This window comes from Enoplosus armatus, chromosome 13 (genome assembly GCF_043641665.1).
Source record: "Enoplosus armatus isolate fEnoArm2 chromosome 13, fEnoArm2.hap1, whole genome shotgun sequence".
Classification (NCBI taxonomy): domain Eukaryota; kingdom Metazoa; phylum Chordata; class Actinopteri; order Centrarchiformes; family Enoplosidae; genus Enoplosus; species Enoplosus armatus.
The window spans coordinates 11198220-11210344 of NC_092192.1; the positions used below are offsets into that span (position 1 = coordinate 11198220).

Sequence of the window (12125 nt, forward strand, 5' to 3'; positions counted from 1 at the left end):
TGTCTTCCTAAAGCGGCTATAATCAATACCTGAAGCAGTGTGTGGAGTACAGTGTCCGTCCCGTGTTAACAGCAACTGAAGGTATGCTGAAAGTTGCCGTCGTTCTCCCTGTTTTATTTAAACGACGAGGAGACGGGTCCTGTGGTTTTAACACATACACAGGAGCTGTTTTTCTGATCTTTTATCAGTTCAACCACCTCATGATCTGTGTAGATGAGGGAGCACATATCTGCATGGGTGCGGGACCGGCAAGAAAGAAGAAACGTCTCATCTCGCTGGTAATTCATAAATACAATTCATCCATGTGTTTGTTTATGGGCAGTTATTAGCCAGCTCGCTAAACTGCTAAAATTATTCCTCTTTGGGCATTTTTGGCAGTTATCAAACAGCTTCAGGTGCATGACGTCCACAAGTGGGATGGCGAGTATAAATTGAGGCCACAGTCTGCCGATACAGCAGGTGTTTTCACCTGTGCTGCCTGATTAAGAGTGTGTGGGCGTGTACAGACAGTGCTTGATTGACACCTCATTCTCCTGTTAGTTTTGTTGCACCTGTTGTGGCGGGACAATTTACACCATTATCGTTGTTATTGGGTCATAGAGTTTGGTGACATCATGTTATTCCCAGTTTAGCTCCACCCAACTTCCACCTGACTGAAGGTCTAATCAGCCAGTGACTGAAAACACCTGTGTGGGTGTGCAGGCCCTTTAAGTGTCTTTTATATTGTAAGCAAATGCTACTTGAGTGCCACACAATATGCCGAGTAAACTGATGGTTTCAGGTCTTGGTGTTCTCAGGATTGTTGGTCTCTCTCTCTCTCTCTCTCTCTCACACACACACACACACACACACACACACACACACACACACACACACGGGCTTGACTGAACTACAGTGTGTTTTGAGATAAGACTGCGGTCAGATAGACTGTGATCAGGGCTACGACCTCCGTGATAACTGCAGCTCATTTCCATTTGCCGTCCTTGTAGCCTCACACACATTCTGCAGATAGAGACGAACTGCATATTCACCAGACTGAAGGTCCCACATTCCCAGAAAGAAGATATGACAACCTTACCAGCAACTCAGTGCGCTACTGCTTAGCACGTCACATTCAGATAAAGTTCTCTAAGGATAATACAAAAAATGTATTTCTCTTAATCTCTTCACTACGTCCTCCTCTGTCCCATAATGCCTTGGGGCTGCAGACCGACGTGTCTCCATCTTAAGTCTCAATCACCAGCAAGGCTTTAAGTTAGAAATGACTTTCTGATCTCACTCACTCCCTTTTAGGTTTGCTGTACAGAACACTGAGTTACACTCGCTGCACCTGCTTATGCCAGCAAATTAAAAAACTGGCAGGCTTTCAGAGTGAAGCAAACCTCAAAAGTTGTTAGTGGTTTGAATTGTGTGGCACCATTTCCTTTGTATATCAGTGACACACGAATCAAAGGCAACCTTTAATCATTCACATAATTCCTTTTAAACTTTTCACTTTGGGTTTTAAATGCAGCCTGCATGAGTACATGTTAGGCCTCTACGTTTCATGCATTAAGTCGGATTGTGTTGACATTAAAAAGAGATGATTAGAGGCTGCGGCCTAAGAACACTCTGAACAAAAGAGAAAAGGGAAGGCGGAGATAATAAGAGAAGTTAAGGTAAAGGTGACACTGGGATGGAAAGATCAGTGTGTGCGTGTTTTAATCTCCCAAACCTCCACACACAGCGTGGCAGGCAGCAGGCAGGAGATGGTACTGATGGTGCTTGGAGTGAGGGGAGCAGGCGGCTGGCTGCCAACATAAATCAGTGTCATGCCCTTGAGCCACACCTTAGTAGAGAGGCAGTCCACTGAAGCACCGTCCTTGCTTCCCCATGTCTGAATGTATACTCACAGGGAACATAAAATACTTTGAAATGTTGATACACACACTTAATTTGAAAGTGATTTCCAAATGCAATGTAAAACAGCTATGTGTGGTGCATCTAAGAGCAGTAAAATGCCTCATTTATCAGTGAAATGTGTATGATTCTTAAACAGGGTTTCTGCAGGGTTAATCTGCATTATATGTGGTATTAAAATAAGTCTTCTTTTACAAAATATGAAGGTCTGATGGGACACCAGTGGGGACAATATGGCTTAGAATGATTTATTATCATATCACATTTTTTCAGTTCTTCTTGTTTTTATCTTTATAGTCTTTTAATCACTCTTTTCTTATTTGACTTTTTTTTTAACTCAAAAGAATAATTCTAACAAGCAGTAGAAACTGTGAGTACAGTCTACATTTAAATGCCAACACTAAATAACAATTAAATAAATCTGACTCATCTAACTCTTAACGAACCAAAGAGATGAATCACTTGTTTAAAAAGAGAAAGCGCTGTGATCTTAGTATGTCATAACATACATAAAAAATGTACATAGGTCTAAAACACAATTGTATGTAATGAAACAGTCAAACCTCTTTGTTAAAATGTCATTAAATTAAAAAAGTCATTTCTATCACATTCCCAGTGTGTCATAATTGGCCTGTTGAAGGCAGTGAACAACTAAATATCAGTCTTTTGTTTGGCTGCCATTTAGTCAGATGAATCACTGGCCGCCCCTCTGCTGCCTCGGTCAGATATGCTGTTATCTCGCTGGTGGAAAAAGTCGGACACCAGTCAGAGACCAGGCAGCCGTTTGGATGACTGGGACCAAGTTCAGCTGGCCAATTTGCGGATGTCACTGAGGAGTCTCCTGCTGTATTCCCTGTGGTCCACTGGTTGGACTTCCATTACGGTTACTTTCACTCGACTCTCATCCTGAGGAGGGAAGAAAAATCTAGAGTTAAGTGCAGCAACATCTGATAAAGAGACGTTTCTAGCCTCTACGATCATTCAAGAAGTAACAAGTGTTACAATAGATTGTGTTTACTGAAGCAAACACATCCCAAATCTGCCTGTTGGCTAATGGTGGAAGCTGGTTCTGGTGTAGTCTTATGCGAGGAGAGACTGAAACCCATAGGCCTGACTCCACTGACAGGCAAGTCCTTGTCTTGTTTGTCATTTATACCAGGCATGAGAAAGTCAGCTCAAATAGATATGATGTGACTGCATTATAGCACAACGACGTATATCCATCCCCCAAAACCTGTGTAGAGTTTTACCGTACAGCCTAATTTCTGTTCTTTTGGTAATCTCAGACTGTATCAGCCTTTCTTGGAGCTATTTTTGCAGTGACAAATCCTTCTATCACTTGCTCTGACGGTCGCTATTTTTGACTGCACACCTGGAAAATTCACCGGCAAGTGTGAGCCATCATCTCGTTAGCTCGGGCATAACGTCATATTTCACAGGGTTTTTACTATTTTTATTTGCATTGCTTAGTTCTTCTGTTTTGAAATGTTGGAGAATGTAACAGAAAATGTTGTTAATAGAAACGTTGCCTAATTTCATGTAATTAGAAACGGATAATAAATAAACAATGAAATGTAGAAATCTCGCAGTACTGTTTGCTCACTTTATACAAATGATGTGGTTACAGATGATGAGTAGAGACTGGAATATCAGAAATACAGACCAGAGACTTGCAGCAATACAACAGGGAACTGTGAACACATTGAAATTGTGGGGCAAACAATGTGAAAAGTCAACAAAAGCAGGATGTCATTTATCTTCTCTTAAATCAACAAGACAAAAAGTGGTAAAATGTGTTCTAGTTTGACTTATTATACATTACTGTTGGAATTTTAAAGACAAAAAGTACAACTATAATGCCTTCTATAAGACTATAATCTTATGTAATATACGCATAAGAAAGCTACGGCCACACAACTCAGTGTCATTCAGTCTCAACAATTTGTGGTAGCAGCCACTATCAGCGAGATATATTTCACATTAAATATTATCAAATACTGCAGAAGTGGACACAAAGCCAAAAACCCATTTCCATTATAATCACAGTCACTATAAGAAGGATTAATCCAGAGACAATTCATTAATCAATTAGCAATTCAGCCAGCATAACCAGCATCGAGCATTTAACATTGGCTCATTATTTCATATGCGATTCAACACTTCTATTAGTATTTTCAATTTGCATCTACCTGAGGATAGCAGGCAAATTAAACAATATGGGGGGCTGTTCAGACAAAGCTTCCACTTGACAAAAGGTGACAACTTATTTGAAAATACTGGTCTTCCAAAAGGACGGGGTACTGTGAGAAAGACGGCTTATTAATTAAGTGCGCGTTGACTAATATTCCAATCACTTCTGGAGAAAACAATTACTCAGTGGTCCAACATTCACCCCAGCTCTCTAACTCAGTTTCAGATGGTGGGGTGAGGTGCGACTCTTCCCTGAGAGAACTAAACAACACACCTTCTGGATGCTGGCAAACTGACAAAACATGTTGACACACCTTCAAACACATGCAGCCGACAACACACACCTCTCTTACCGATGCCACAACCTCACAGAGAATTAATGAGATACTGTAAGAATGCTGGAGAATAAACTTACATAAAACGGAGGATCCCCGCTGATAAATTTGAATAATGAAGCTGCAAGTACTTGGTCCCCAGAGGATGAATCCTACTGATCCTTTAACTATTCCTATGGCACCATCATCAGGTCAAAGTTTTCACATCTCTACTAGATGGATGGCAACAAAATGTTCGTACGGACGTTCAAGGTTCTCAGCTGACTTTGATGATCCCCTGAGTTTTCCTCTGGCGCCACGATGAGGTTCACATTTGTGGTTTTGAAAGAAATGTCTCGACAACTATTGGATGGATTGCCACGAAATCTCTTACACTCATGTTCCGCTCAGGATGAATTGTGATTACTTTGTGGGTCACTTTTCATCTAGCACCATCATCAGGTCAGTTATATAAAACTAATGACATTCCCATGAGCCTGTGCTGCAATGAATTTGTGTTTAGTGCTAACAAATAACTGTCAGCTAGCACACTAAACCAAGCTGTTGATCATGGAAACATTTGACCTTTTAAACATTAGCATGTTAGCATTGTTATTGTGAGCACTTTAGCATGCTGACATTTGAGCATGTCGCTCACAGAGGCGCTAACATGGCTGTAAACTCTTATTTTAAATCGTAATCATTTTCTATTCATGTTATCAAATTTAAAAGTTGTCACCAAAGCTAAACTTGACGTTACAAATGGAAGATAAATTACAGAAACAGCACTGATTAAAATAAAGCAGCCCTGTTTTCTTAACAGCACTTCAAACTACCTCCTGTCAAGTTGAAGTAACACTCCTGTCTCAGTAGAAACCAAACACAATGAGCTTCATCAACACTATACTGCAGGACTCCTGTACTGTTACGTGTCTTTGTTACTTTATTCACCCACCCCTTCAAGTGCTCATTGTCGGTTACATGTTAGAGAAGGAAGTAACAGAAATACTTAGTCTGAATATATACCGATCATATTCATTAGGCTTTGAATGGCAGCTTCTTGGAATATTTCTGTGCATCATCTACACAGGAAGAGTTCACCTTCAGCCATATGAGGATCTTCTCAACCCCTTTTCACATGGGACAGAGAAAACACCTGAATGTGATATTGACAAGGCCTGCTAAGAGTGTGGTTTGCTGATGATGCAAAGTGAGAGTGGTAAGTGTGTGTGTGTGGCTCTCAATGGCCTGTCTGTTAACATAAGGCAGGAAAAACAGGTCCCCTCTGACACTAATGTATTCATTGAGACAAAATCAATTAATTCACTTCAGACAGACAGATGCACTCACACACAAGCATAGATATATGCACACACGCGTTCGACGCTGTCCTGCAGACCACACACACACAAACACACAATATATACCTCTACATGCATAACTAAGACAACCATTCAGCCTGGAATAGATTCAAAGACTCACCAAGACAGAATATATTGCATCTAGTTATTGGTTGGAAATCACACACACTTTCCCAGATTCTACGCCCATCAACTGTCTTGGATTGTTGTTTAAACAAATGCAAATTAGATGTTTATGTGCAAAATGCACTCATCGGTGCTCAGTAAATCTAATCCTGCAGGCCAAATCTGATCTCCACCATCATCTGAATTCCATTAACTCCACCTGTGGCAGAGTGAGATGGGCCTCTACTACACTGGAGTCTGCAGCACAAGTGTCTGATTCACTGCACACTCTCCTGCCTCTGTGGGGCTCCGCCTTAATGAAACATGACAGACATTTAAGATGGAATTTTATTTAAATATTTTTTATAAACCAGTCTACAATTTTCTCTACATCCTCCTCAGATTATTTGAACATTTATCTGTTTTAGGTACAAACCAGATGTTTCCATAATACATGAGAAACGTCAGCAGCTCTCATCAAGTGGACATTATTATTTTTCATTACTGGTAATTAGTGGTAATTGCTGTGGTGTCCTTTGTGCTTTCAGAGATCACTTGACTGTTGCTATCATGTTATAGTAACGACCTACTGTATTCTGTCTAAACGGAACATCTGGTGTTTATCAAACGTGAAAATGTCCAACAGTCTGAAAGGTGCGGAGGTGAGAAAAGACACCATTGGTCTTTTTTCATGTGTACAACACTTGAAGTTCTTCCAGGAGAGACTGAAAATATTTGTCCATATCTAAACAATTATCCATCTCTTTTCACAGCAAGTCTGGCTGTTTGTAAAAACTTTGAACATTTTTGCCTTCCAATTACAGACAGATGGTATGTCCTACATATATATTATATACAATATCTATAAATGTATATATTCAATCATATATTAACATATATACTACATATTAAATATAAAACTGATGTATGTCATATTTTGTATGATGTAGGGATATTTCATACTGAATCCAATATCTGTGGGATAAATCATGTATATGGCCTATAACTATTGTAATGTAGTGTATAAAGCTCTCAAATCTAATTTCTTTTTTTTGTTTTGTTTTTATTTATCTACATAATTCTCTGTTTCTTACCTCTATAAAACTTGTTTTGCTGTAACATGAATTTCTTCTGTTAATCAATAAAGTCTTATCTCTTGAATCATCAGTAATAGAGTAGAAAGACACTTATGTTACTTACACGTGAAAATGATGATTACTTTAACTTTTAACAATTCTTTCAAACTGTAGTCCAACACGTAGTCCAACACAGACAGTCAAGTTTTTAAAAATTAAGTCTGGAAATCTCAAGAAGCAGCAAAAACTGCTGCACCACTGAAATCACCAACTCTGTAACAGTTGCGGTTTAATATTCAAAGTTGGATTGAAGTTGGAGAAAACTTTTGGGGATTTTAATGCATTGTGCTTGTTAAGTCTAAGAATCGGTAGTTTATCATCCCTGCTCTGCCCTAAATTAATACAAACTTGAGTTTGTATGCAAGAGACGTTTATACCCTAACTTTAAATATGATCCTCAGCACTGTTGTTCTTTCTCTGTGTCCTGGTAAATGACAAAGCACGCATTTTGTAACGTCGTTAGTCTTGTTAAGCTCTGACATTTCATTACATTGTTCTATTTTTATGAACACACTGCAGTAGATGTCTGATCTTTTTGTCTTGTGTCACAGTCAGAAGTCTATGGGTAAGAACTGAGGCTGAGGTAGAAAGACGCACTGAACAAGAGAATCACAGACTCTCTCCGTTTCTGCGCTCGTCTTTTTGAATCATGAGCTTTGAAACAAAAACAGTAAACTTTAACTGACACCCACTGAAAATAAACTCACTGAAAATGCATTGATAAGCCTTGTGTAGCGTATGTATCTGCTCAGAGCTCATTATCTCGACTTTGTGGAATACTGAATTTTACATGGTTCCAGTTGGATCAATTCTCGCACCTTCCTACAATACAAACAAAAAAGGTGCAGGAAACTTACAGCCATGGTTTTGATTAACTGTATGGCGGTCTTGAGAAATGTCATCAACACTTCTTTCACAAGTTTTTCCAACTTAAATGTTAACTGAAGTCATTTATCTTTATTATTGTTAAATTACTTAGACAACTAGAACACATTACATTTTTACCATTATAGCTGTAGATTTGGGTGTGGTGTAACATCGCTAAATGAATGCATGTGTCTCACTGCATTGCACAATACACGCTTTAATGTCAAGTGCTTTGTGCCGTGTTATGTAATTCATTAATGGGTTGTTATGTTAAACTGATCTGGTGTAGGTAGTGTAAAGCTCGTCATATTTCTAACCTGCAGTCATGCTTAGGGAACGAAGTGATCACTCAGTTAGTTGTTTTGAACGTGAAAAAGCTGCTCAGCCGTTGGTGACGTATTTTCTATTTTACATTTCCATTTTTTGACATGTGGGCTGATGACTGTCAGTCAGTCTGTCTCGCACTTTATGTCCAGCTTGCCATGAAATTAGCTGTGGAACATTTGTGCACCAGGTGATGAACCATTAGTTTTAAATGACCCCATGACTCTCAGGAGGACAAACTGTATTTTGAGCTCCACTACTGTAATAATAAATAATAATAAAAGCAAAATCATCAGCATGTTGTTTGGTCTAACCAACACTTCTGTATTGTGGTCTATAATAAAATTTGCAGCCTTCGGCATCTGCTAGTGGTGGTAAGTAGCAGTGGCATGCTGACATTTGCTGTGAACTGACAGCCAAGCTCATTTCACTTCATAAGGGGAGTATCACAGTATGTTAACTTCGACTGCAGGTACAGGAACTATGCATCCGTGTGAATGAAGACTTAATGGCAATACTTCCATTGACTTTGTGTAATTCCTCATCAACATTTTTACATTATTTTCCAGACTATGAAGAATGGCTTATGAACTCTGCAGAGTGTTTCCTTGAGGTCAGGACTGTTCAGAACTCGTCCTACATCTCAATCATTCCACTCAGACTCTTGGTATGTGCCCCCAGTAGCAAATTAGCCTCTGAATAATTAAGCTAATTAGGCTTAGACAGACAAAAGCTAAATACTAATTAGTGCCTAATTAAGAGAAATGAATTCACAGCTGTATTTGTTTTCTGTTATCCAAAGTGCACTAGCTACATAACAACTCCCTTGTCACTGTGATACTAATTGAAATGATTTTGGATTTATGTTGTGTGACTGACATTGTGTTATGATTATATTGCATTTTGCGCATCTTGTTTTGTGGCTTTATGTGCTCAGCACCGCAGTTCAGTGGAAGATAATAACTGATGATGAGTCTGGTTGTTACATATTCACAGAGCTTGCTTAATGTAAAACAGTGAATGTATACTTTTTCTCTGTAGTATTCACCGTGAAGTTTTTAAATCAAGCAAGTTCCTTGTACGCCTCTGTGCTATTCACTATTTGGAAAGCCTGCAACCAGCTCATCCTAAAGGCTGCTGCTGATTAGCAAATACTTTGTGCCAATCAAAATACTAAATGTGTAAACTCTGCAAGCTTTGCCATCTCATCATGTTGTAACCACAATATTTTGTCACCGGAAAACTTGACAGAAGAAGTGCTACATTGATCTGACAAAAACAGAATCCTGTGTGGTTGACAAATCTTAAATGCGGCAATTTCCAATTACAATGTCATAACTGAAATGTGGTCACTGTCATATGAAAGACACTGCTTTAATACACACACAACCGCAGCTTAGGTCTATATGCTGTAGCTGGTTAATACTTTTTGGCGAGATTGTGAAATTGACCCTAAATGAGACCATTTACTGTTTTTACAACAATGCCTCTTATTTGCAACCCTGGTTATTTTGAAAGCCCATTTTTTCCAGAACCATTATTAGTGTATGAGAGAAATAAAAATGCCTGCTGGTGTATTTGTTCAGAACAGCGATAAGACAGCTGTTTGTAACAGACATGCACTACCCAATCAGGGTCGAGTATTCCCGCAAGGCAGAGATCACTGAAAATATTCTCTCAGCCTGCAGGACAATGACGAGCGCCATCGTATGTCATTATATTCTGCTCTTTTCTTCCTGGGAAACTAAATTGCATTGCATTGTATCAAATTCCATTGTGCTCCCGTTCATAGCTACTTACGTTGTACGTCTCCAGCTTGACTCTGTTTTTAAAGATGTGAGTCGTGAAGTTGGCTTTCTGAAAGACTTCATCAAATGCAGCCTCGTCCTCAGGAACACACACACAAAAACACACACAAAACAAGGTAAATACAAAGTCAGGGCCAGTGGTTTCCAGGAAGTAGTCTGTTAAAGTCCTCCTGGAAATATGTAAATTTTGTTAACAAACTAGTTTGAGGACAACTGTGTGTGGTAGTATATACGTGTTTATGCGTTTGTACGTGAGTGTGTGTGAGTGTGTCTCACTGTGTCTCTGAGCTGTCCCAGTGTTTCGGCACTGTGACCTAACAGGACCTCAGCTGTCTCCTGGAAGCATGTCACCCACTGGTTATCCCCGAAGTCTGCTAAGTTGGCCTGAGAGTCAGACAGACAGAGATGATGAAGGGGCGAGAGATTATTCATGTGTGTATATTTGAGTGTGTGTATGTGCGATCACTGAAGTTACAGTATTCCTCAAAGTCAGTGGCACTGCATGTATGACAAACAAGCATTACTGATGTGCAAAGTATGCACTTACAGAAAGTAGGAGTCTGTATTTGAAGTTGGGGAACTCTCTGTTACACTTCTCACAGCGGTACAGTCCGTTCTGTTGGTCGTTGACCTTCTTGTTGCAGTCTGCAGATGGACAGGCCTGGTACAGACAATTCTCCTTACGAGTGTACAGCACAGTTGCCACGCAGCTGAAATAGTCCGCCTGAGAAGAGAGAACAAAAATGGGAGAGGACGAAATCTAATTATAGGAATATAAAAACTGTGAAATCAATAAAAACTAACAAATCACATCAGAACTGCTGCAATTTGAACGTGTAAGAGGCTGCAGTTAATTTGCAGGTGCTGCCCCCCCTTACACAATATTGTGCTGAGGAGAAATCTAGTTACATACTGGAAAAAACTTAAACACTATAATTTAATTATAGAAAACGTTTGTACTGCAGTGTAAATTGACAGAATACAGGACAACAGCCATAGGAGGAAGGACGTGATGACAGAGGAAGAGTCCAGGTGCCAGTGTTACGGATCATCTAGTCTCCCTGTTTAACTGCCAGCTTTCTCCTTTAAATGTGTTGGTGGTCGCTTGTAGTAGGAAGATAACTGTAGCTGTCCTTGTGACAGCATTATAGTTGCCTTGTTTCATTAAAATTTCAGACCATACCCATCTGATTCTTTTTTTGGAGTCTCAGACTTGAGTAAAAGTGGGTTATCAAGACTTTTTCAGTTACATTTCCAATATGAAAAAAAAAAATTGCATGAAGGCTTCAAGCCACTGTACAGACATAAAACGGCTTCTCATTTCAGGCTGTATGTGTGAGGCCACCTGACTTATACACTATAAATAACACAGCCAGATGCACATGTGACTATCCACTTATCACAACAGATAATTATGAACTTAGCTTAAGAAATATTTATGAAGACAGAGCCCTTTTACCGTTTACACTGAAACTCTGCTTAGAACAAGGCACATTTAAAAAACGTATTCTCCTATTAAAAATAAATAAAATAAAATACCGTCTTTGGCTCAATTTCAAAAAAGAAATACTGCCCTTACAGAAGAACCGGATCGTCTCTTTCTATCTGTACACGGATATAAACAAATGTGTGCCAGGAGAACAAGCATCGCAAAGATGATCGCTAAGTTTATCAAAAGCAGCAATCTTAAAAGGGGTACAGCGAGACACATCATCAAAGCACTTGTTATGTAGGAGGCTGCAACTTGGTAGATGAACAAGACGCCAGGTGGCTCAGGCCATAAGATCACAATGAGTAATCACAAGTCCGCAGCACAAGAGTCAAAATCACAAAACAGTGGTTGTGTACGACGACCAATTTCAGAGCGCACAATGCTTTCCTGTTGGGGTACAACAGCAGATTACCTCTAAGGGTGGTTCCCCTGCCCACCATACAGTAAAAAATGTTTCCGGTGGGCTAAGAAACATTAGTAAAAAAAACTGGAGATAACTGAAAAACCTTGTCTGGTCTAATGAATCCCAGTTCCAACCAAAACAAGGTCGACAGAGTGTGTCGTCAACCACATACGGAGATGCATCGTAACAACTGTATGGGCCATGCTCATTCATTCATGAACACCCT

General features: G+C 39.5%; 1 protein-coding gene across 3 annotated transcripts in view; it reads right to left on the reverse strand.

The window, feature by feature from the left end:
- Positions 1 to 2140: 2140 nt before the first annotated feature.
- Positions 2141 to 12125, reverse strand: part of LOC139295161 (replication protein A 70 kDa DNA-binding subunit-like) — a 36035-nt gene continuing 26050 nt past the window's right edge. For all 3 annotated transcript variants that reach the window (XM_070917281.1, XM_070917280.1, XM_070917282.1), the window contains 4 exons: positions 10552 to 10728; positions 10281 to 10388; positions 9997 to 10083; positions 2141 to 2805 (listed from right to left, as the gene is read on the reverse strand). In XM_070917281.1, coding sequence (XP_070773382.1) covers positions 2704 to 2805; positions 9997 to 10083; positions 10281 to 10388; positions 10552 to 10728 — 474 coding nt within the window. In that variant the 3' untranslated portion in view covers positions 2141 to 2703. The remainder of the gene's footprint in view (positions 2806 to 9996; positions 10084 to 10280; positions 10389 to 10551; positions 10729 to 12125) is intronic.